The sequence below is a fragment of the Lampetra fluviatilis genome, chromosome 3 (assembly GCF_964198595.1).
Source record: "Lampetra fluviatilis chromosome 3, kcLamFluv1.1, whole genome shotgun sequence".
NCBI classification, from domain to species: Eukaryota; Metazoa; Chordata; class Hyperoartia; order Petromyzontiformes; family Petromyzontidae; genus Lampetra; species Lampetra fluviatilis.
The window spans coordinates 33,417,104-33,439,103 of NC_136277.1; the positions used below are offsets into that span (position 1 = coordinate 33,417,104).

At 52.3% G+C, this 22,000-nt stretch overlaps 1 protein-coding gene and 1 non-coding gene across 4 annotated transcripts; both read right to left on the reverse strand.

The window, feature by feature from the left end:
- Positions 1–2,173: 2,173 nt before the first annotated feature.
- TRIP4 (thyroid hormone receptor interactor 4) lies at positions 2,174–21,971 on the reverse strand. Of its 3 annotated transcripts, none has more exons than XM_078854922.1 (13): positions 21,742–21,971; positions 19,945–20,108; positions 15,391–15,539; positions 12,569–12,802; positions 11,111–11,189; positions 10,287–10,389; positions 9,857–10,069; positions 7,785–7,914; positions 6,846–7,060; positions 5,899–6,020; positions 4,865–4,962; positions 3,636–3,732; positions 2,174–2,494 (listed from the first exon to the last, which is right to left on the reverse strand). In XM_078854922.1, exons 1-13 carry the CDS (start codon positions 21,819–21,821, stop codon positions 2,424–2,426), a joined length of 1,755 nt encoding a protein of 584 aa, XP_078711048.1. In that variant the 5' UTR covers positions 21,822–21,971; the 3' UTR covers positions 2,174–2,423. The 3 variants fall into 3 exon arrangements, with proteins under 3 accessions (XP_078711048.1, XP_078711049.1, XP_078711047.1); XM_078854923.1 differs by having other exon boundaries at positions 11,111–11,165; positions 19,933–20,108; XM_078854921.1 differs by having other exon boundaries at positions 19,933–20,108.
- TRNAQ-UUG (transfer RNA glutamine (anticodon UUG)) lies at positions 14,451–14,522 on the reverse strand. Its single transcript has one exon. It is a non-coding gene; the product is annotated as a tRNA-Gln (tRNA).
- Positions 21,972–22,000: the final 29 nt, after the last annotated feature.

Consider the following 22,000-nt stretch of genomic DNA (forward strand, 5'->3'; position numbering starts at 1 on the left):
ACGGAAACGGACGGGAGGGAAGGGTTGGAGGCGAGGGGGGAGGTGGATTATGCGTGGATGAAAGGAATGAGCAGATGAAAGGGTTCGCAGGAGGGAAACAATGGATGGAATGAAATAATGGATGGAATGAAACAATGGATGCTGGGTGGATGGGTGGGTGAATGGGTGGATGTTTTGTCAGTGGATGTGAAGATGATTGTGTGGGTAAGTAGATGGGTGGCTGCGTGCGTGGGTAGATGGGGGGGGTATACAGATCTATGAAATGAGTGGATAGGTGTACATGTACGGATGGAAACATGCGTAGATCGGTGGATGGGTTATGGAAGGGTTGATGATTGAGTGGATTGGCAGATGTCATGGGTGGCTACAAGGTGAGGTGGGGTAGATGGGTGAGTGGATGGGATGCAGGAGTGAATATGCTGATGCGATTGAGGCTGCCCAGGAAGTGCGGTCACTTAGTCTGCCGTGAACTTCCCTGGGTCTGCGTGACCATTGGGGTTCATCTGCTCGATGAGACATCAGGCTGTTCGCACATCATTTGCATACACGACGATGTGATTCTCACATGCACAATGCACGCACGTACCACGAGTTTAAGAGCCGGTTTTAAATCGAGGGACCGGTATCGTTGCTTACAAGCAGTCGGTGGAAACGTGCCGGAATACGCCACACCGGCTCTCCCCGCCAACACCAATCACGCGCAGCCTAGCGAGCGCGGTTCAGAGCGGTTCCTCTTCCTACACCTTCCTACACCGCGACGTCTCCGCAGAGGGGAAACGACAGGCGAGCGTGAGGGCATGAGAAGGCGTGCGTGTGCGCGGGCAAGCGTGGTGGGTTAGCGCGCTGTGCAACCAACCCGGGGCAGAGAACCGAGTTTGATTCCCACTCGCAGTCCCCATCAACACCAGTAAATATGATCTGAACTGGTCCTGGGCCTCCCCTAGGTCGACTCAGCCTCAAATGAGTACCTTGTGCGGTGTGTGAACATCGCCACTGGAGACAAAGGCGGCGTGGTGTTAGCCACGCCACCCCCTCGTGTGCCGTGGCGGCCTTCGTAGGCGCCGCTCACCAACAGCACTTGCCCTGACAGCACGTGCCCTGACAGCCTGTTAGAGGCTTGCACGGGGGAACTTTGCCTTTGTGTCTGTGGACATGGGCCGCTGCAGGACGAAGCGGCAGAGGTCGCAAACGGGTTTTGATTCCTTACCCGTACCCGGCCGCACCAGGGTCGAAAACGGGTACCCGATTGCGACCTCTGGCATGAAGCCATGTTTGCAGGCGTGGGTGGGTTGATTCTAGGAACTTGAATTGTGAGAAGAGACAAGACGCTGGGAAATGAGTGACAAACGGTGACTCACCAATGACTCACGGCCTACCCGTACCCGTACCCGGCCGCACCAGGGTCGCAAACGGGTATCCGTACACGTACCCGGCCGGGTACGGGTAGCCGGGTATCGGGTAGGGTACGGGTATCGGGTACCCGATTGCGACCTCTGCGAAGCGGGTTTCAAGCCGGCGCTTGTCCGTCTCCCCACCGCCCAGCGGTGAGACGCCGCCCGCTTCGCCTGGGACCTACTCCGGCGAGCAGCCGCTTCTCAGCGCTCACGAGAAGCCTGCCCCCGTGGATGCTTGGGCGCTATATTAGATTTTGTTTTTGTTTGTGATCCTCCAAGCCAGAGCAAAAAACACAATTTCTTTCTGGCGCCAACAATTTTCCACACTTCCAGCACAACACAAACCGGCTTCCAGCGGCATTCTCAAGTCAATTTTATTTTAATAGCGGGCGTCTGTGTGATGGTGTCCGTAACCATGTCATTTCATTTCTTACAGATCCAACCGTTTTTAATGGCGTGACCAGAATATTTTTTATTGCATAATCATAGAATGTGAAAGGGCTCGATATTTGATTTTCCGAGTGGCAATTGCCATTTCCATTTGCAGATTTAATCCTGCAGCAGAATTTGCAGATACTTTTGCGAGCCACACCACACCGTTGTGACCCGCCCACACGACGCTTCTGCTTCTGACGACGTAGCTGCTCGTGGCTGGTAGGGCTGGACAGATTTTGCGATAATCTTTCTCCGCTATAAAAACTAATGAAAGTGAATGCATTTTATTGCGTCAGCTTTAGCCAATAACTTCATTGAATTACAGGTTTATTTTATATTATATATATATAACTGTGGTTCTTCCAAGACGTCTGCCCAGCTTGGCAGGGAATGCAAAACACCTGATTGGTGGGTCTCTCCCAAGAGCTCCCTCTAACGGAGCACGAGCAAAGCAATTGCAGGGCTGCGCTTTTACCTTTTTACCCTCTACGGCATCTGAGATTTCCGCAGCCGCGCGGTAAATCGGACAAGCGTGGTCCCCTGTGGGCGGGCGGGCGAGCGAGCAGAGCGGAGCGGAGCGGTCACCGACTCCCATCAGTAGTCCCTCTGCATTTGCCTCATGAGGCCCTTCTGGGCTCCCTGGTGGATGTGGGTCTCCAGTTTCCCTGCGACACAGATTTCAAACGCCCGTGAGCATCGCACGGCGAGAAAAAACCACGGCGGCAGGGGGACGAAACGGTGCCGGTCCCGCCGGGATCTGCACGCGTGTTCACTTCGGCCCGTCTTCATGGGGGGTGGGGCGTGACATTAACCGACGACATAAGAACACGCACGTTTTTTTGTTTTCAAATTGAATAAGCGTCGACCAAATTGAACGGTGAATTAATAAGGTCGCAATGCCATTAAGGGCGAGTAAAAACGTAAAAGTGTTATTTAAAAGTATTAATCAATAAAAAATGTATCTTGATTTGAAGCTTTCGTGACTGCAGGAATCCATACTCTTTGGTTCTCTCGGTAAAGTCACGTGGGTAGAAAATAAAATAAATCACGATGATGGACGCTTGTGTTGCGCCCGAAACATCGCGATTTATTTTATTTTCTACCTACGTGACTTTACCGAAAGAACCAAAGAGTAATAAAAGTTGAATTATAACATTGGGGAAGGTAGAGGTGACGGAACACATTGCACAACATATGATTACAAGTAAATCAAATGTCTTAGGAAGTTAAAGAAAACGTGGCAGTCAATCAAAACATGACTGCTCTGATTGACAAAGTCCGATGTCCCGATTGACTGTTGCTATGGTTCCCGATATCCACCCCCGGAACCAAATGAACGCATTTATTTTTAAACATTGCGACACCTGCAGCTTGGGTTGTGAAAAGTTAAAGAGGCTGCGATCCCAAAGCCAACAGTGCTCGAAAAACGCACCGACTGTGCTCCGTCAGCGAAACGTCTCATACAGAGAGCACGCAGTCAACACACAAGGGCTGAGAGAGTGAGACAATGAGACTCTGAGGCATAACCACCACGCAGACACACAGATAGACACAGGGACGAGATGCAGTCAACACACAAGGGCTGAGGGGTCACTGCCACTGGGACTCGGTGACATAAACGCACAATAGTCACGGAGACACACTCACGCAGATAAATACATACAGTTAGATGTGCAAACGTGCGGTCTTTAACGGTAAATGTAACGTTGAGGGGGATAACTGTGGCATCAACGACAGGCTAATTCACAACATGCTAACGGAGTTGTGAGGAACGCCGAGGTGCGAGTCGTCGGGGGGCGGACTCACAGATTTTGTGGCGCCCCTTGATGGGGAACTTGACGAGCAGCTCCTGCGGGCGCTCGCACACGAAGACGAACGGAGACCCCGACTCCCCCTCGGGAAACTGGGAGTTACGATCGTAGGGGAGGGGGGGGGGGGTTGGGGGTGGTGGGGGGGGGGGCGCAGTAAGGAAATGTGGAATCTCGCTGCTGCGGTGGTGTTGGCGGTGATGCTGCACGGCTCTCCGTTGTGTCGTCTCCGGTTGTGGCGGTCGACGTTCGGCACGCTCGGCGACGTTTCGCCCCGCGCGCCCGGGAGCTTTTTCTCAAAATGAACTCGAATCGGGTTCCCGAAGAAGCTCCCCCCCCGGCACGCGGGGCGAAACGTCGGACGCCGTGCCGATCAACGCGCGACAACGCGACCCGAAAGCACGCGAGGGCGCTGAGCAGTCGTGCAAGAGACTCCTCTGCCTCGCGCGGGCTCGTGCCTGGCTATAATGGGAATCAACTTAAAGGGCCGAGCACGGACGTTCTAAATGTCACTCGTAAGCAAACGAGGCGCGTATTATTGTTTGAATTCGTGCCGCGATCAATCCGAAGCGCATTGTTAAAAAATTGCACCACGCGGTTTACTTTTGCATACGTTTGTTTGGGGGAAGCTACCCAACGGTGTGGGACGTGGGAGTGTGCAGCCATGTCTCTGGACCAACAAGGGCTCCGTTCCAGTGGAGACCGGAATACCGGGTTGTACGCCACTCTGGCAGTTCCGCGCGAGTTGCTTTTAAGCGTCGCCTCGAGGCCACTCGTTCAGCTCAAATGCAATCCAGACCAACGGTGCTCACTTCTAACCTATCCGGCACTGGCGGCAAAAGGAGGGGAAAAAAAAATCTCCGCCGTTCACGACATTATACGTGCCACAGCCTGGCGGCGATCCTCACGAGACCGCGAAAACATTCTGCCGTCGAGCTGAAAACACAACAGACCGCTGCACGCGGACACTTTAAAACGGCCGCGAGCCGTCGCTACGCCTCGCCGGTCGCGACCCACAGGGACGTCGATTAAAGCGCTAAATGACTCGTTTCCTATCGCGTGGGAAGGCACCGCCTGCCCGTCTGCCCGTCTGCCCGCCCGCCCGCCCACGTCCCCACAAGCGCTCGAGCCGAGACCTGAAACCCGATCTCCTGGAACGCGGCCTCGGGCAATGCAACAGTCCCTCTCCCCACCCCCCCCCATAGCGAGCGAGCGAGCGAGCGCCACCTGCTCTCGGTACTGCTCCTGCGGGAGGCAGTCGATGACGTCCACGCAGCCCAGGAGGCAGGCCGTGGGGTAATCGGCGGGGAACTCCACTCGCTCGCCTGGGGCGGGCGACAGGAGACGGGGGTGGGTTGGGAGGGGCGGGGGGTGACAAACAGGGGTGGGCAGGATGGCGCGCGAGTGGGTTGACTGGTGGGCGGGGTGACGCGTGGGTGGGTGGGTGGTTTGACGGGACGGCGTGTGGGTGGGTGGGCGGGATGGCGCACGGACGGGTGGGTGGGTGGATTGACAGGATGGCGCGTGCGTGAGTGGGTGGGTGGGCGGGATGATGCGTGGGTGGGTGGGTGAGCAGAGGGTGGAAGAGGGAACGGGGAGAGACAGAAGCGAGGAGGTGTGGACGGGAGGCAGGGCGCATGAGAAGGCGTGAGCGGTGACATTGCGATGAGAGTGTGAGCGTGTGCACTGTGCTTGTGAGCGATGCAATCGGAAGGACGACCGGAGCTCACAGGGGCAGTAAATTGTTTAGATGACTGACACTTCAAAGCTGCTTCTTGGCAACAAACTATTGCCATTTCAGTGATTGCTCACAAGATGATTGAATTAAATGTCTAAAACCCATCGTCTTTAAAAACAACGCAGAAAACCAAATTGTCAATTTAATTCGTGACCCTTAATCGAGCACAATGCACGCGGTTTATGTCGTGAATTGCTTTACGGTAAAATAAAGTCCAAAGCAACGACATCAACAACGCGTGCCGGGGCGACCTCTTGACTTGCGACCCGTCTCCCGACTCAAACGAGCAAATGGGGTGCGGACTCATCGACTCATCCCCGCTGTTAGGGACCCTGAACCGACAATGGATATTCCACAGTGCCTTCACAGGGGCCAGTCTATCCAGACATCCGCCACACTTTAGTCCAGCGAGCGGCAAGCGGGAGCCCACTGTACAGGGCGAGGTTTGTGTGCCGTGACGATCGATGGGCGGTGTTGGTGGTATTGGCGGTGTTGGCGGTGTTGGCGGCGCCGGTGTTCGCACCGTGCTTGAGGGCGCGGTGCGTCTCCTCCACCTCGGCGACCTCCTGCGACGTCGGCTGCTTTGAGCCGGCGGCAATCCAGAGCCGGCCACGGTGCGACGTGTACCACGTGCGGCCCTCGCTCCTGCAAAGACAAAGGTCCCCCGTGTAGCCTGTAACGAATTGATGGGCCAAGCGCCATTAGAGAGTCGCACCTATGAAGGCTGGCACGGCGCACGAGGGGGTGGGTGGCCATTGGCGTGATTACATGTCGCACCAGGTACTCATTTGAAGTCGACCTAGGGGAGGCCCAGGACGGCCACGAGCAGAAATCTAACTCGGGTCGGCGGGTTTGTAGCGCAGTGCCCTAACCGATACACTACCACTCCTAAACGCTCACGCAAGACACAGGCTGTTGGTGCACGTGCCATCAGCGAGCACTTTATGTAGGCCGGGGGGTTGGTGTGGCCCAACACCAAGCCTGGCCATCTTAGTCTCTCCCCAGTGCTGATATTTACACACCGCACAAGGTTGCGGTTAGTGCACCACGCTAACAAACGATGTAACCGGAGCGTAATTTCCGGCCGCGATAACATCGGAGCTGTGGGATACATGAACCGTTTACCGCCAGGGCCACCCAACCCTTCGCCAACCCTCATCGCTGATAGGGCAAGGGGGGGCCTTCACCACCCAGCAGTGGCATCACAAAGGGGCTGTGAATTACCACGGAGGCTGCGAGCCGTGGGCTCACGACACGAGACGCCATCGGCACTTGACGGTGCTCCGTAAGTGTTCGTGATGGAGCGTTTTACGACTTCTCGTAAAAATCAAAGAGCATCGTCCGCATTCGTGTGCACACACAGAGATGCTGGGGAGGGGGGGGGAACAGGGTGGGGAGCTGCCCTGCCGTTCCCTGCCCCCACCCCCCTCCACCCTGACCCCCGACCCCCAGCTCTCAGCTGCCCCTCACTTCTTGATGCCCTTGACGAGCAGAGAGGCCCAGGGCTGGTGCATGCTCAGGCACATCCCCGAGTCCGACATTTCCATCAGCTCCCGATCCTGGATCCGGATCCGGCTCCGCTCCGGGTCCGCCTGCGTCCCAGGCGCATGCCTGCCTGCCGCCACCGGGCCCTTCCGGGGGGCTTTGCCGCCGTCCCTTCCCCCCCTCTCATCCTCCTGCACCCACTGGGCAATGGGGGCGGGGGGGGAGGGGAGCGCTCGCGTTACAGGAGGATCTCGGGGATGTAACGTGGACACGACAGCCAAAGCTGGCTCAGCACTCAGTCGATGGTGATGTCCTTCGTCAGACAGGGAAGGGGGGAGGGGGGGCAAAGTCATCCGTGTTCAAGGAGAGTTCGCTGCATCACGAGAGATACTTTCCATTGTGATTAATCTCAGATTACACGATACGTAATATTGAAGAAAGGAAGGTGTCAGCTTCGTGTGCCGTTCGACTATTTGACGGCCGTACGAGCGGATCTCATCACTCCGCCTCTGCGCCGGACGTCCTCTCGGTGGCGCTACCTTCGTTCGGGGCCACTCGCTCGCTCGTCTCAGTCCCAGCGGTCAACGCGACGGCCGCCCCCCCCCCCCCCCCCCTAGCGAGACCACGGGCTCTCTTCCAAATCGCCCAGAACGCACCCAACGTCGCCATAACTCGTAAGCCAAGCAGGGATTAAGGCCTGGATACAGCCGAGTGACCACCACACACGCCGGGTCGCCAAAGGCAGCTGCGTAACTGTGCTGCATGGTGGGGTCAGCAGAGGTTGGTGCAGCATTGTCCAAAGTGGTGAAGTATGGACAACTCCGACAGGCACGCAAATGTAGGGGAGCGAGGGGGAGCGGCCACGCCGGTTGCGGATAGAGGTCCATGAAGCAGCAGCAGCAGCAGCAGTCCGAGCAGCCTCACCACGGGCGCCGGCTGGCAGATGTTGGGGTTGACGAGTTCTCCGAGCGGGGGGTCGTCGCGCAGGGCGTCCGCCTGCCCCTTGGCGCGCCCCGCTTTGCCGTGGCTGACTTCCTGCACCACCGCGTCCTCCCTGCGGGGGAGGTGGCGCGACGCCGGCGGTGGCGGCCGGGGAAGGGGGCGGGGGAGCGAAGGCAAACGTCTCAAGGTCATCGGGGAAAACGCAGTTAACGCCGCCCGCACCTCGCCGATGCTTCCTTCCGTCTGCCACATCCCGCGGCCGCTTCACGGCCGACGCCCATCCTTCCTGCAAGGCCCACGAGTAACGGTCACCGCCGCCGCCTGCCTCCGGGGCCCTCCGTTGTTGCGGAGTCGACGCCGTCCTACCCGAGGACTCGTCACCGCCGCCATCTGGCTTGAGCTCTTCCGCTCGGTTACCCACTCCTGGGTGCCACTCCTCGGCAATTTCTGTTTGGCAGTGATGGATCGTGGCCGATGATCGTGAATTGCAATGCCTGTACCCGTCTCGGTAACCCTGCCCTTCTCCATTCTTCACACATGCCCCACCCACCGCAACCTGCTTTTCAGTCATGCCTAATATACCTTCCTGGCATGCTCTATGCCAAATGTGCAAGCTGCCTGTGCTATCCTGCCATTACACCCCGAGCATCCTGCACATGAATCTCTATTCGAAGGCCAAAAGCTACACTTGGAGTTACTTCATCCAACTCCTACCGTGAGCGTTCAAGACTTTGTTTTCGCAAGAATTTAAACTTTGTTGAACCTTGCCCTAATTTGCCAATAACGAACTCAAAGCCAACCCATAATGCAGTAATGGTCTCTGGTTGATGGCGTTTGTCTTTGCTAAGCCATACAAGGGAACAGAACTTGCAAGCAACCTCACAAGAGTAAGAAACACAAATTAGTGATCTTTAATATTCGCTCATCATTCATCACCCTCTGTGCATGCGAGTTGATTTCATTGCTCCATCTTCTAGTGTTTCCTACTTTGGCTGTCACTGGATGGCGAGTCCAGACCACCGACTATCGTCCCCTCGTCCTGTCAAAGCCCCACTACTCACTTAACCATCGGATCGTTTGCACACAGGAATGCGCCGCTGAGTGGATCATGCCGGGCACTCACAAAAAACAACTCTTCCCACAATGCAACGTGCCAGCAATATAACTTATTGTAAGGGGTTGTCTGTGACTCAGTGGCTACTATTGGGCAACTATTCAAAAGCTAATTAAAACATTGGTTATCAGAAATGTTTTTAATGGTTTAATTCTCCCCAGGGCCTGTGGCATAAACTGCATTCCGCGCCTCTTATGCACCCCGTCTCTTTGGCCTCTCGAGTTGGTATGAAGAAGGGTCATTTCCCGAAACGTTTCCGATCATCTACTCTCCCTTTGAAGGCCACAGTGTTATTGACGAATGTGTTGTGTTTTCTTCAATATACGCACAGGGTGGTGGCCAGGCTTAATAGTTTTGAGTGTTTTAAAAATAGATGTTCTTGGAGTGACACCTAGTGGTATTTGGCTCAACATGCAGCAATTGGAATGGCTACAAATCGTGCCGTGTGCACGTTTGTCTTTGTGTGTGCACGGGCTGAACAATGAGCACGAGTGTGCAAACACACCCACGGGTTGTATAAACTCTCATTAATTGGCTGAAACAATATATAGGGTATCACAGAGCTGGGGAAATTGTGGAAGTTGGCCAAGCTGCATGAGTTTGCAGTCCTGAAACATCAAGATAAAAAAAACATAGGGCTCCTTGTGAATACAGAATGAATGAAAGATACATCGACTAAGCATCAACAACACAACAAGTTTGAGGGTCGCAAGGTGAGGGGGCTATCGACCGCCCATTGCCACCCCCCTTGGATCCATCACTGTGGCTGAGATCGTGTACGTGCTTGTGCGTGTGTGCGTACGTAGGTGCGTGCGTACGTAGGTGTGTACGTAGGTGCGTGCGTGCGTGCGTACGTAGGTGCGTGCGTAAGTGCGTACGTAGGTGCGTAGGTGCGTACGTAGGTGCGTGCGTGCTTGTGCGTGCGTGCGTGCAACCGCACCGGTCATAGACGTTGACGGGCGAGTCGTCCTCCGTGATGCGTCGCCCCGCAAAGTCGAACGTCACCTTGAGCTGCGTGCGCGACGCGTGGCGCGCCTCCCGCAGCTCCTCTTCGCGCCGCCGCAGCTTCTCGCGCTCCTCCGTGCTCAGCCACTGGTTCGAGTCCGTGGCGAAGTAGTCGGACTCGTCGTCGATCACCTGCGTGCGGCGCACGCTGCCACGCGCGGGACAAACGACGCCCGATATCAGGTGGCAAGGCGGAAGGTGGGGCAGGTGGTGGTGGGGCGGGTGGTGGTGGTGCGGGTGGTGGCGGTGCGGGTGGTGGTGGTGCGTGTTGTGGTGGGGCGGGTGGTGGTGGTGCGGGTTGTGGTGGTGCGAGTGGTGCGGGTTGTGGTGGTGGGGCGGGTGGTGGTGGTGCGAGTGCTGCCCACCTGTTCTTGTCGTACTCCAGCAGCTTGTCGCGGTGCTGCTGCGCCTGCTCCAGGCCCTCCCGGCAGCGCGCCTCCTGGCGTGGTAGCAGCTCTCGCCCGTGGTCTGCCGGGACGCCCGGCCGCGGAGAGGTCGCGCGTCATGCACGACCCACGGCCAATTGGTCAGGGAGGGGTTTGGGTTCTTACCAGTTTGCAATAACTACAGGTTAACAATAATGTTTTTTTTCAAATCCTTTGTTTTTCTAAAGCACGCGAGTTGTGTACGTAGCTGCTCTGTAAGGTCGTCGAGCACTGTGTAAGGTTGATATTATTACGATAACCAATGCCTTGCCTCGAACCAAACTACCCAGAGTGAGGCCGATCTACTCAGATCTCGGGAGCTAAGCAGCGCTTGGGATGGGTGACCCCCACGCACAAACAGGCTGCCCAGGCGCCTGCCATGCTATGTTAAGCGTTCTGACAAGAGGCAGGCACCCCTTCCGAGACACGTGACCACCCCGCTAACTTCGCCTGTGCCACAATTCCTCAAGTTCTTTTGCCGTTTCGAGACACTCTGGTCTACGTTATAAACCGGCTGGTGGCAGCAGCAGCAGGGGCGGCAGTGGCAGCAGCAGTGGCAGCAGCAGTGGCAGCAGCAGTGGCAGCAGCAGTGCTAGTGACAGCATTGGCAGCAGTAATAGCAGCGGCGGTGGCAGCAGCAGCAGCAGCAGTGGCAGCAGCAGCAGTGGCAGCAGTGGCAGCCTATCTCGCATTTCGCTTTCGTCGACGGGGGTAGAGAAACGGCGCGTTTTGTAAAAGCGTTGCGTTCAGTAAGCAAGCTGTACCGGTCATCAGCTTCTTGAGGAGCTTGTCGCTCTTGTTGGAGTTCCGCGACAGCACCTCTTGCTCCTCTTTCGTGCACACCTGGCGGCGGCGGCCGCACAGAGCGGACGGACAGAGGGACAGCTTAGCGGAGCCTTCTGAATGTCGCGCGCGCCTTCAGGATGTTTGGTAAAGCGGCAACTTCAAAGCGACGCCGATGACGCGGGCGGCGGCAGCAGCAGGGGACCTCCGTACGGCCAAATGCGTTGTTGCGCTGTACTTTTCTCCCACGTACACGGCGCTTTCCACCTACCCCCACTCGGAATGACCGGAGTGGTGAAGTACGGTAAAATAACCCCTTACCACCTGCATGGCGTGGGGAGGCCCTCGTCCGGCAATGGATTGGCATAAAGGGCTGTCTGTACAAGTGCAACTCTGAAGCATTACTCCGTGAAATAAGCTCACGGTGGATTATTTTATGATGTTTACACTGCACGTGAAATCAGTTGGCCCTGGCGGCCCGGTTATCATCTTTGTGGTCGTGATGGATTCCTTCTGCTACTAACTGGCAATCCAACAGAACAGTCCACATCACTTCACATGCTCTACACGGTCAAACATAAGTGGCAGCAGCAATAGCTGCTGTTAAACATATGTGTGCTCACCTTAACAACCATAGCAATCGTATTTTAAGACTAAACCTTAATCACATTGCTAACTCTAAGTCAAACCCAAGCCTTATTCAGAACCCCGACAACCAAAACCCAACAAGAACCCGAACAGTAGCTCTCATCCTAACTCCAGCACTCATCGTAACCGGCACGTTGAGCCTTACCATAACTCTCACCTTAACCAAAATTTTAACCATGACACGAACTCTAATTGTAATTTTACGATACCGCCAACAACCATAACTAGATCACTTACCCCTAATCCCAATTGTAACATAAACCCTCACGGTTACCCTAACCGTAGCTCGAACCTTAGCCATGATTTACACCATAACACCATTAACTCTAACCCCCAACCCTAATCCTAACAGCAACTATAATCAAACACTAATCCCAACCTCTACCCCTTCCTCAACAACACCGACGGGAACTCTCTCCCAAGAATCCCCGTCGTTGACCCACTTGCTCGCTCACTCACTCGCACCCGCACACGCCATGGCTCACTCACACGCTCGCACCCTCACACGCCATGACTCACACTCACTCGCTCACACCCTCACACGCCATGGCTCACACTCACACGCTCGCACCCTCACACGCCATGGCTCACACTCACACGCTCGCACCCTCACACGCCATGACTCACACTCACTCGCTCGCACCCTCACACGCCATGGCTCACACTCACACGCTCGCACCCTCACACGCCATGGCTCACACTCACTCGCTCGCACCCTCACACGCCATGGCTCACACTCACTCGCTCGCACCCTCACACGCCATGGCTCACACGCCATGGCTCACACTCACCAGCTTCCCGCAGAAGAGGCAGGGCCCCGAGGCCTCCTGCTCGCACACGATGCGGCCGCACGACAGGCAGTTGTTGACGAGGCCGTGCTTCTGGGCCAGGCAGTCGCAGGGGTGGCGGCCGGGCAGGCGCACGGCCAGGCGGTCCTCGCCCGCCTTCGTGTACAGGGACACGAACTTTGTCGATTTCTTCTTGCCGGCGGTGGCCGCAGCCTCCTCCTGTTGCTGCTGCTGCAGCTGCGCACGTCAAACGATGAAAATTAAATTTGGCGACAAGACGACTCACGGATTTTCACGCACAATCGGCGATGACGCCGTTTGTTCTTTTTTATTTAACTTATTCAACAATATCCGGCCGGGTGGCTGTAGGCGGCAGAGCGAGCAACTCGTGGTCGGAGTTCAACTCGTGGTGGCGGGCACTGACTCAGCCCAACGTGCGGCTGGGCTCGTTGAAATGAGTACTGCTTTGAAAGTTGACAGTGGTCGTCCTTTGGATAGACTCGCCCCCACCATAGAAATGTAATATTTCCACCACCACCTTCAGGCTGTAAAAAGCAGATGAGAACCAATGTCTCGATGCACTTTTGGGAAGGAAACAACTCTGGAAAATGAATCAACAATAAATAATTAAGAGAACAACAACAAAAATCATTGTCCGCGTCATTCCTTGCTACATTCCCGAGGGCAATGACCGAACAAAAGAAGAGAAAAATGCAAAAGCAAAATGTAACTCAAGCAAAGGGGTCACACTCGCAAAGATCCCATCGATGATCTGAAGAAGCGTAAGCCGAAGCCAATCAGCCGTCACAACGAGCAATCCAATGTCCCGTCGCAGATCGACAACTTATGAAAGGTCAAATTCGACTGCCTTTAGAACGCACCGGCTACTTCGGTCAGCTTAACCTTTAACTCGTGTGCCAAGTCAGTACGCCTACAGACCCTCCTGATATTTGTCTAAACAAACACTGGAGGTATGCAAGGTCCACGTAGCTAGCGTGGAAGAGTAGGCCAAGCACCCGCTCTCTGGAGTGGCGTCTAGAAGCTCCCTCTAGTGGAGACCCCTTCTGCCAGCAGTGGCGTGGGCAGGCACTTGCAAGACTGCGCCTTTTACATTATACAACAAAGAAGCTGTGGTTTGTTTTGTTACTATCGGCAGATTCATAACAAAGGTTTCTGGGTTAGATCGCGCAATTATAAATGCGTCGTAACCCGCCACCACCCGATACAGCCAACCAGTAAGGGTTGTCACGTGAACAAACCGTGCCAATTAGTTACCAGTTCAGCCCACCGGCGTGTTGAATAATATTGGTCGCGAAAAAATCCCACGTGTTGCACCGGCTCTCAGCAGGTGTTTACATCCCTCTACTGAAACTAAGGCGTGAGGATGCCTTCTCGTTCCTTATCCAATGCCTTCCTTTCGTAGAAAAAAAACGACTTGGAACAAGGTTAAAAACGAATATTTAAGGCTGCGTGGCATGCCCCACGGTCAAATTTCGATTTAAAGCTTTCGTGACTGCAGAGATTCATCTTCTTGGTTCTTTCGGTAAAGTCACGTAGAATGGAAATAATAATAATTTATTATGTTTTATTTTTTTTTATTTTATTATTTCCATTCTACGTGACTTTACCGAAAGAACCAAGAAGATGCCCCACGGTGTCAAAGTTATGAGGCCACGTGCAATAATATCCCGCGCGTGGCCACCAGAGGGCACTCGCGGGACGCCCGTCGGACCACGCACGGCAATCGAACGCGCCGGATCCGCGAACGGCAGCCTGGGTTTGGGGGAGAAAAAAAAATCAACTTATAATTTTTTATCACGCGATACACTCCGCGTCCCCGGATTAAATCTCAAACGTGGATTTCAAAATGACCGGCGTCAAAGTGAGGTCCCACCGAGATTTGAACTCGGATCGCTGGATTCAAAGTCCAGAGTGCTAACCATTACACCATGGGACCGCCCAGGAAGCGCCAGGGAGCTACGTGGCTAAAATACCTCGAGGCCGCTCACGCGACTGGCGACGTTTTATTATTTAATTAGTGAAGCTGCAGCACCGGCCGTGGTCGGACACTTCCACACACAACTACACCACAAACTCAACACATTTGTCAACACTGTGGCTTTAAAAAAGAAACCGTATATGTAAGGCAACGTTATATGCAATGACCCTTCTTTTCAGCATTTGGTACAAACTCGACACGACCTCTTTGGCCTCTCCGCGTGCTGCGCAGAAGGGCCATGGCCCGAAACGTCGGCCATTATATATATATTTTGTTTGAGGCCACAGTGTTATTGACGAACGTATTGAGTTTTTTTGTGTGATATTCACACGGATAGATGCCACTGAGTTAGCAAATCCTGGCACCTTGTTAAACCCCGCTTGCTTGGGCATCCGAAATGCTTCTGGATTTAACTACTTTATGAGTTAAATATTTACAGAAACACAAAACAAAACACATTGTCAAAAGATGCATACGTATTTATCCAACAGTCGTTACACGTGTTAAAAACGAAATCACTTTGAAATGTATTTGTTTTGGGTATTGAACAAAGTGCTGTAATGTTTGCACCCCCAGATATCCCCCCATGTACAGCCATTTTTTTGTCAATCCACTCCTGGATGACAGTCAGGGGGTTAATTGAATATACTTTACTGCACTGGTCCGTACGGGTTGAAGGTGGGGGGAGCATAGACAATTATTCTGCTACACTGCCCTGTTTCTGAATGCGGTGAGGAGGCCTTCGTGCAGCAGTGGCCGACACACGGGCGCGCTATTCGTTTGTAAACATCTCACGAGCCACCGGTGATATCCGGATGCTGCTCACCTTGGCCAAGTCGGCGGGCGTCTTGACCTGGCTCTCTGGGGTCACCGCTTCGGGAACCAGGCTATGCAGCTCCACCTTGTTCCTCCCCTTCTTCTTCCCCTTTTTCTGCTGCTGCTGCTGCTCCCTGCCTGGCGGCTGCTCCTGCATCTCTGCACCGTGCCGACATCAGTGACATGCGAGACTTTGGTCAAATTCAACTCTCCTGTACGATTAGCACGATGGCACTCTGGAAACTTATTAAGGGAAATAATAATGAATCACTCAAACGATCACAGCCGCGCCTCTTGCCATCTGCAATTGCACCCCTCGCGTGCATCATCACCCTTGTAGACAAGTCGTCGAAGGAAGACGCAACCCCAAACGCGGATTCGTCAGAGTTTTGTTTGCTTATTAAACCTACGTCTATCTACGACACTGCGACGGGGTTACATTTCCCGTAAACACAAATAACAGCTCTACCCCAGAACCCGCTGCGAGAGCTGCAGTGTGAGCTCCCACCGTGCACCGCGTGCTGCCATGTCCGTGGAATATTATTATTTTAATGTGTGGCAGACAGTGTGTTCCTGTGACCTTTTTGTAATCTCTCTCCCTCATCTATGAAGCTTCAAACCCGTGTTGGAAAGGCTGTAACAACACACAGCGTTAGGTATGCATTTACAAGATAAGAGCTGTTTTTTTATTTTGTATCCCGTTTCTAAATAATCTCCAATTGAATCACTGCATTGAAAAAACATCTCCACCACGCCTATTACCACTATTTCTCACTTTTCAGTGCCACTTCGTCAACAGTGGTTTCCCGTGGAGATAAGAGGTACCCACCAATGGAATGTGGAATTTCCACCACTGGCTCAAAGCTGCCGACGGAGATGCTCATCACCCCCCATGCTCATTTGAGCAGACATCCACCCGGAATTTTTCATCTTCATTTCATTCAGTTTCACTGTTCTGCTAATTCAATTATGCAGCTCGTCGCTGGCTTGTATAATGGACGTTGAAGACCTTATTGCAACGTCATTTTCAAGGGCAGGACATCGTGTTCTGAATTATGTCCACATTTCTATACTCTTAAACTGCCAGCCAACTGGCATTTCATAACTCACATAACTCAACTCGAACATAATTATAAAAAACCAAAACAAGTCTCCTTTGCCCGGGACTCAAGCATCTCAATGAGTTCTGGCGTGGTTAAATACGGGATATCTATCAGGCATGGCTTTGGGGCATGATTTTACGTATTTGCTCCACCCACACTGCTCACGACAAGGGTGTCTGGTAATTTACTATTAGGCTGGGTATCTGCTGCCTGAATTAATAAACCAAGCACTCTTACATGGCACATAGTGTGAGTCGTCCCAAAGTGCTTAACAATATAAAAAAAACAACTGCAACTGTTATCTGGAATGCATGAGATTAAAAGGAGGAACGTACCACATTAAAATAACAGTGTTAAAAAGCCAAACCCAGACCAATTAAGAAATTTAATGTGTGCTATAAAGAGGTGCCATTGCCAAAAATGTCACTTATTTTAATTTTTTTCCATTTAAGGCAGTGTCATTGCTGAATGTATCTCGTATTGTACCTTACCTAGAATCGGCACTCTCTCCATCACACGAGGACGCGTTCGCCAATCTTCTGGCGTGGAGCCATGTGCGCACGTTAACAACTTCATTTGCATTTCAATCGAGAAAAAAAAAACCTGGAACATGGATAGCTGGGCTGCAGCGGGTCGCAAGGAATAGAGTTTGAGAAAGCCTGGTTTTACTCAAGAGGCACGCGGCACAACGAAGACCACCAACAAGGACACATGGCGCAACCTCTTCGCAAAGCTGGCGGAGTGCCATTCAAGCTGGGCTCAGCGCTCCATCGTCACACACGTGGAACGCAGAAACGCGTGGAACGCAGAAACGCGTGGACGGAGCGCCCGCCACGCCGACATGTCACCTCCGACAACTTGTGGCCGTGTCTCCCCCCCCCACATCGAGTTAACGGCTGCCTACAAACAACATGTTCACGTTCTTCGCTTTTGTTGTTACGTGACAAAAGACATTTCCTTTCGGAAATCTGTAGCTAGCGGTACATCACCCTGTGTCAGAGGATGCCCCTGGAAGGTGACATCAAATAACTATTTCTGATGTATATTCTTGGTTCTTTCGGTAAAGTCACGTAGAAGCGAAACAATAAAATAATAAAAATATAAAATAATAAAATAATAAAAATATAAACCAATAAAATTATTAAAATATAACACAATATTTTTTTTATTTTATTGTTTCCCTTCTACGTGACTTTACCGAAAAAACCAAGAATATGAATCCCTGCAGTCACGAAAGCTTTAAATCAAAATATTTCTGATGTACCTTTAATTGGCCGACTTAATCCATACAAGTTTACCTTTTACATGCCCGACTGCGAATGTCGTCAATCAAATAATTGTTTTAAGTCTCAGAACTGGAATTTAGTCAAATTAAGTGAATACCTGAATTCAATGTGATCTTTTTTTGTGTACTGCAAACGAGTCCATCAACTCACTACACTTGAGAACCTGGTTTGAGGTTTGAAGCTCAGACATGAACAAAGGATCTCAGCAGTACTCCCTCAGCATCTGTCCCAAGACACCTATTATTGCAGGTGTTATATTAATAATAATGATGCTGATACATGCAGTCCCCTTCACAGTGGATGTCAAACATCCCCTGGTGTCATTTGCAAGGTCCACATTTGGCACTTTCAAAAATGACCCATAAATTACTCAATTGGGGCTATATTCTGTAATTATTGCCCCCTAACAGCAGACCCGAGGTCAGCCACTCTTGCATATTGTGGTCTCTTGAGAACTCCTCACCTGGTTCAAAAAAATTTACTTGAGACTTGGGGCGCCATGGTGGCGAGATTTTAACTCCCTCACCCGGTAAAAAGGTCGTAGGTTGGATCCCAACCCAGGCGCCTGTATATTTGGAGTTTGCGTGTTCTTCCTGTGGTCGTGTGGATTTTTCTCCGGGTCCTCCGGTCTTCCCCTCCACATTTAGAATCAACATCACGTGTTTATCCATAAGAGGTTTTTTTGGGTTAGATCGCGTAAATATATAAAAGTGTCGTGAAAACCCGCCACCACCCGACACAGCCAACTAGTAAGGGTTGTCACGTAAACAGAACGTGGCCAATTCGTCACTAGTACAGCACTAACCGGTGTGTTGGAGAGCCAAGCCACAACATTTACAATCTGAGTACGACGTTTCACCAGTAATGAATAACTACCCAGATTTGTGGAGAAGTCTTAATGTTCATTCCTTATATAGAGGCATAGATGTGGTGACCACGCTTCTGCGCTCTTACGCCAAGTGGGGGGGGGGGGGGATTACTGAGTCAACAACGTACATGATGCATGTGCATTATGGAGCCCCTTGAACTTGTCCTTCCTGTCTATTGTGTATTAAATAGCTGTACCAACGGTAATCCTCATTGAAGTATGCTGCTCTATATAGGCATGCATTTGAATAATGTTTTATTTGATGATTCGCTTCCACGCAGCACTAAGACGGTAGCTATCCGAACGGTTAAAATAATTTTTATTTCTTTCAATTTCGATATTCTCTAATTAGTCTTGGCTAATAGTAGCTCGTATTGCACAGAACTTCAACATTATCAAAATCAATTGAGTGTCCTTGTTGGCACGCGTGTTCTGCTACTGCTGACAGATGTATTTGAGATAATTTAATATTTCTCTGATGTTCTTTTAGTCTCGTGCTGATCATTTGTCCTGTTTGCCCAACATAACATTTACCACAAGTGCAGTTCATCCTGTACACCCTTCTGTTGATAGCTTCGGAAATACATCTTTTGTACCAGATATTAATTTCTGATTTTATGTACCGTGCCAAATCTAACTCGGATGTTTTGTTTTTCCAAACATCTGGCTAGTTTATCAGTTACTCCCGCAATGTACAGTTATTTGATCGTTTTAATTACTTGGGCAGTTTCAATGCTCTTGTTATTTGATTTGTTTTTGGCATTCAATGCCCTGTTGATTTGTGCATCATTGTAACCGTTCATTTGCAGCGCTTCTTTAACGTGATGAATTTCACTTCTCAGACTGTCACCATCTGACACTTTCTTAGCTCGATGAATGAGCGTCTTGATGAGAGAGGATTTCTGTGCGGGGTGATGGTGTGACTCTGCATTCAGATAGGCATCAGTATAAGTTTTCTTTGGGTAAACACTGTGTTATTTTTCCATTTCGACCCCATCCGAGCAGAATATCCAGAAATGGTAGAGTTATGTCAGCTTCCACTTCCATGGAGAAGTGAATGGATAGGTTTAGCAAGTTGAGATGATTTAGAAAAGCATTCAGCGTGCCTTTGCCATGTGGGCAGACCACGCGTTTAGGGTATTTGGCTGCAATACCGTCCACGTGATGATAAGCCACTTCGTTGAGCTATCATGTGACAGCCAGGTCGCTTCTGAAAAAGAGCTACACAGCTCAGTGGGCCTTACCCTGGTAAAATAAAAAAGAGTTTTAGTTCAGTTGAACAGCGCCGCACGTACCGTCACTCTTACGGTAGACGGTGGCGACGGTGGCGACGCCGCTGGGGTCGGGCCTGCTTGGGCGCCTGCGGGCAAGCACGGCGCGGATGAAGCGCCGCTTCTTCTCGGCGTCGCCACACAGGAGGTCCTGCAGGTACTCCTCCAGCTCCTCGTCCCTCTCGATCGAGAGAATGTACCTGGACGCCACCAACCCGCAGCGGAGGCTCACGACGTGGACGGCTGTAAACGGCTCCTCAAAATGTAATCGCAGCTCAAGAATCAAAGCGATTTTTCCTTATTGACGCGGTGCTCAATCTCCTTCGTGCAGTCCTGAGCCAGTAGTGGAAATTACACATTCCTGTGGTGGGGGTCTCTCCATAGGACATTGCCACAAAGCGGTGCTAATTTGATTGACCCGAACAGGATGATGAGTTGAGTTAACCCCCAACTAATATTTGAATCGCAAACTTTCGATTTGCGAGCCGTTCCCTCTAGCACTGTGCCATCAGGCCCGTTGTAATTACAGGTGCTGACTCTTGATTATCCGGGTATGGGATATTCGGATTGAGAGTTAACAAGGCTATTTGCCAACTCTAGCGTTGCACACCACTTTATTTTACTATTTACTAATTTAATTTTACCAGGTAAGGCCCACTGAGCTCTCGAACTCGTTTTCAGAAGCGACCTGGCCACAAATGATAGCTCAACGAAATGTAAAGCAGTTTCAAAATTTGCAGGGAAAAACCAGAGGCACCAGAGAAAAATCCACGCGACAACGGGGAGAGAGACATGCAACTCCAAATATACAGCAGGCGTCAGGATCAGACCCACGACCTCCTGCATACCAGACGAGGGAGTTAACATCTCATAGCCACCGTGGTGACGATGAGAGAGAGGCAGACTCAAAATATACAGCAGCAGGCGTCAGGGTCGGGATCGAACCCACGACCTCCTGTATACCAGGCGAGGTTGTTAACATCTCCCCCCGTCGCCTCCGCATAGGGAGATGGAGCGATGAAATGAAGCGTCGTGCGCCGAGCTGGATCGTTCACGTCGCGGCACCGCAAGAGGTAGCAAGACCGGCTTGAGGAGGCCTTCATCTAGCAGTGGATAGATCGCGGCTGATGATGACTATAGAGATGTGTTTGTGTTCATGGGGGGGGGGGGGGGATGTTCAAATAACACATTCCTGCGGAGGGAGCTGTTAGGAACGTTGGGTTGCTCGGTCAATGGCCAGGGTCAACGGCGGCGTGGTGTATTCCGCAAATATGCCCGACTGTGAGGGCGGGCACAAGCCGGCGTGAGTAGGTTAAAAGTTGAGTTTTATAAGGGCACCACGGGGTGACCAACCCCTCCCCACCCAGCCCCTCCCCACCCAGCCCCACCCCTCCCATTTTTAGGATGCACGACGGACGGCCGGACACAATAATCCCCTGTGGGCTGGTGTAACCAGGAGGTTCCTACCAGTATTAAATTTGTTAAAAGTGTCACAAAGGCCACAGTTACAAGGGTTCCGTTAATGGGATTACAATTGCACGAGTCTCCATTGAAGACGACCCGAGGACACGTCCCTAGAAATGACGATGACGGATGCTCGAGGCAGACGTTGATGTCATCGTGGGTGCTTGTGCCAGGCTAGGTGCACCCCGAGGGAACACGCCCGAGAGACGGAGCGGTGAAATCGGCTCGTGCGTGCAGCAGCTAGGGACGGAATGCTCGGTGGCAAGGCCGCGAGACGGTGGCAAGGCCCGGCTTTCGGAGGCCTTCATCCAGCAGTGGATATATCGTGGCTGCTGCTGCTGCTGGTGGTAGTTTAAAGGGGCCATTCACCTCAGGTCTTCCGTGCCGGTCTCAATGCCGAACTCATTCAGCAGCTGCTCCTGGCAGAACTGCATCAACGCGGCGTCCATCGCGACCAATGCGCGCGAGTTTACAACTGTGACGGAACAAACAACAACAAAAACAACAACACAAACAACAACAACGAATGCGAAACGGCCGCTCGAGTCAGGCGACGCCTTTAGGAGGCCTCAGCTGGGACCCCGGAAGTGGTTGAGTGGTGACTTTTGACCCCACACGCCGTGGTGGG

Excerpts from the sequence above, each read along its gene's own strand:
- TRIP4 (XM_078854921.1), bottom strand. The coding sequence starts at position 21,821 with ATGGACGCCGCGTTGATGCAGTTCTGCCAGGAGCAGCTGCTGAATGAG. Across the intron at positions 10,390-11,110 it reads CCTCAAGAAGCTGATGACCG|ACCACGGGCGAGAGCTGCTA; the intron begins GTACAGCTTGCT and ends GCGTCCCGGCAG. Across the intron at positions 4,963-5,898 it reads GCACCGCGCCCTCAAGCACG|GCGAGCGAGTGGAGTTCCCC; the intron begins GTGCGAACACCG and ends CGCCCGCCCCAG.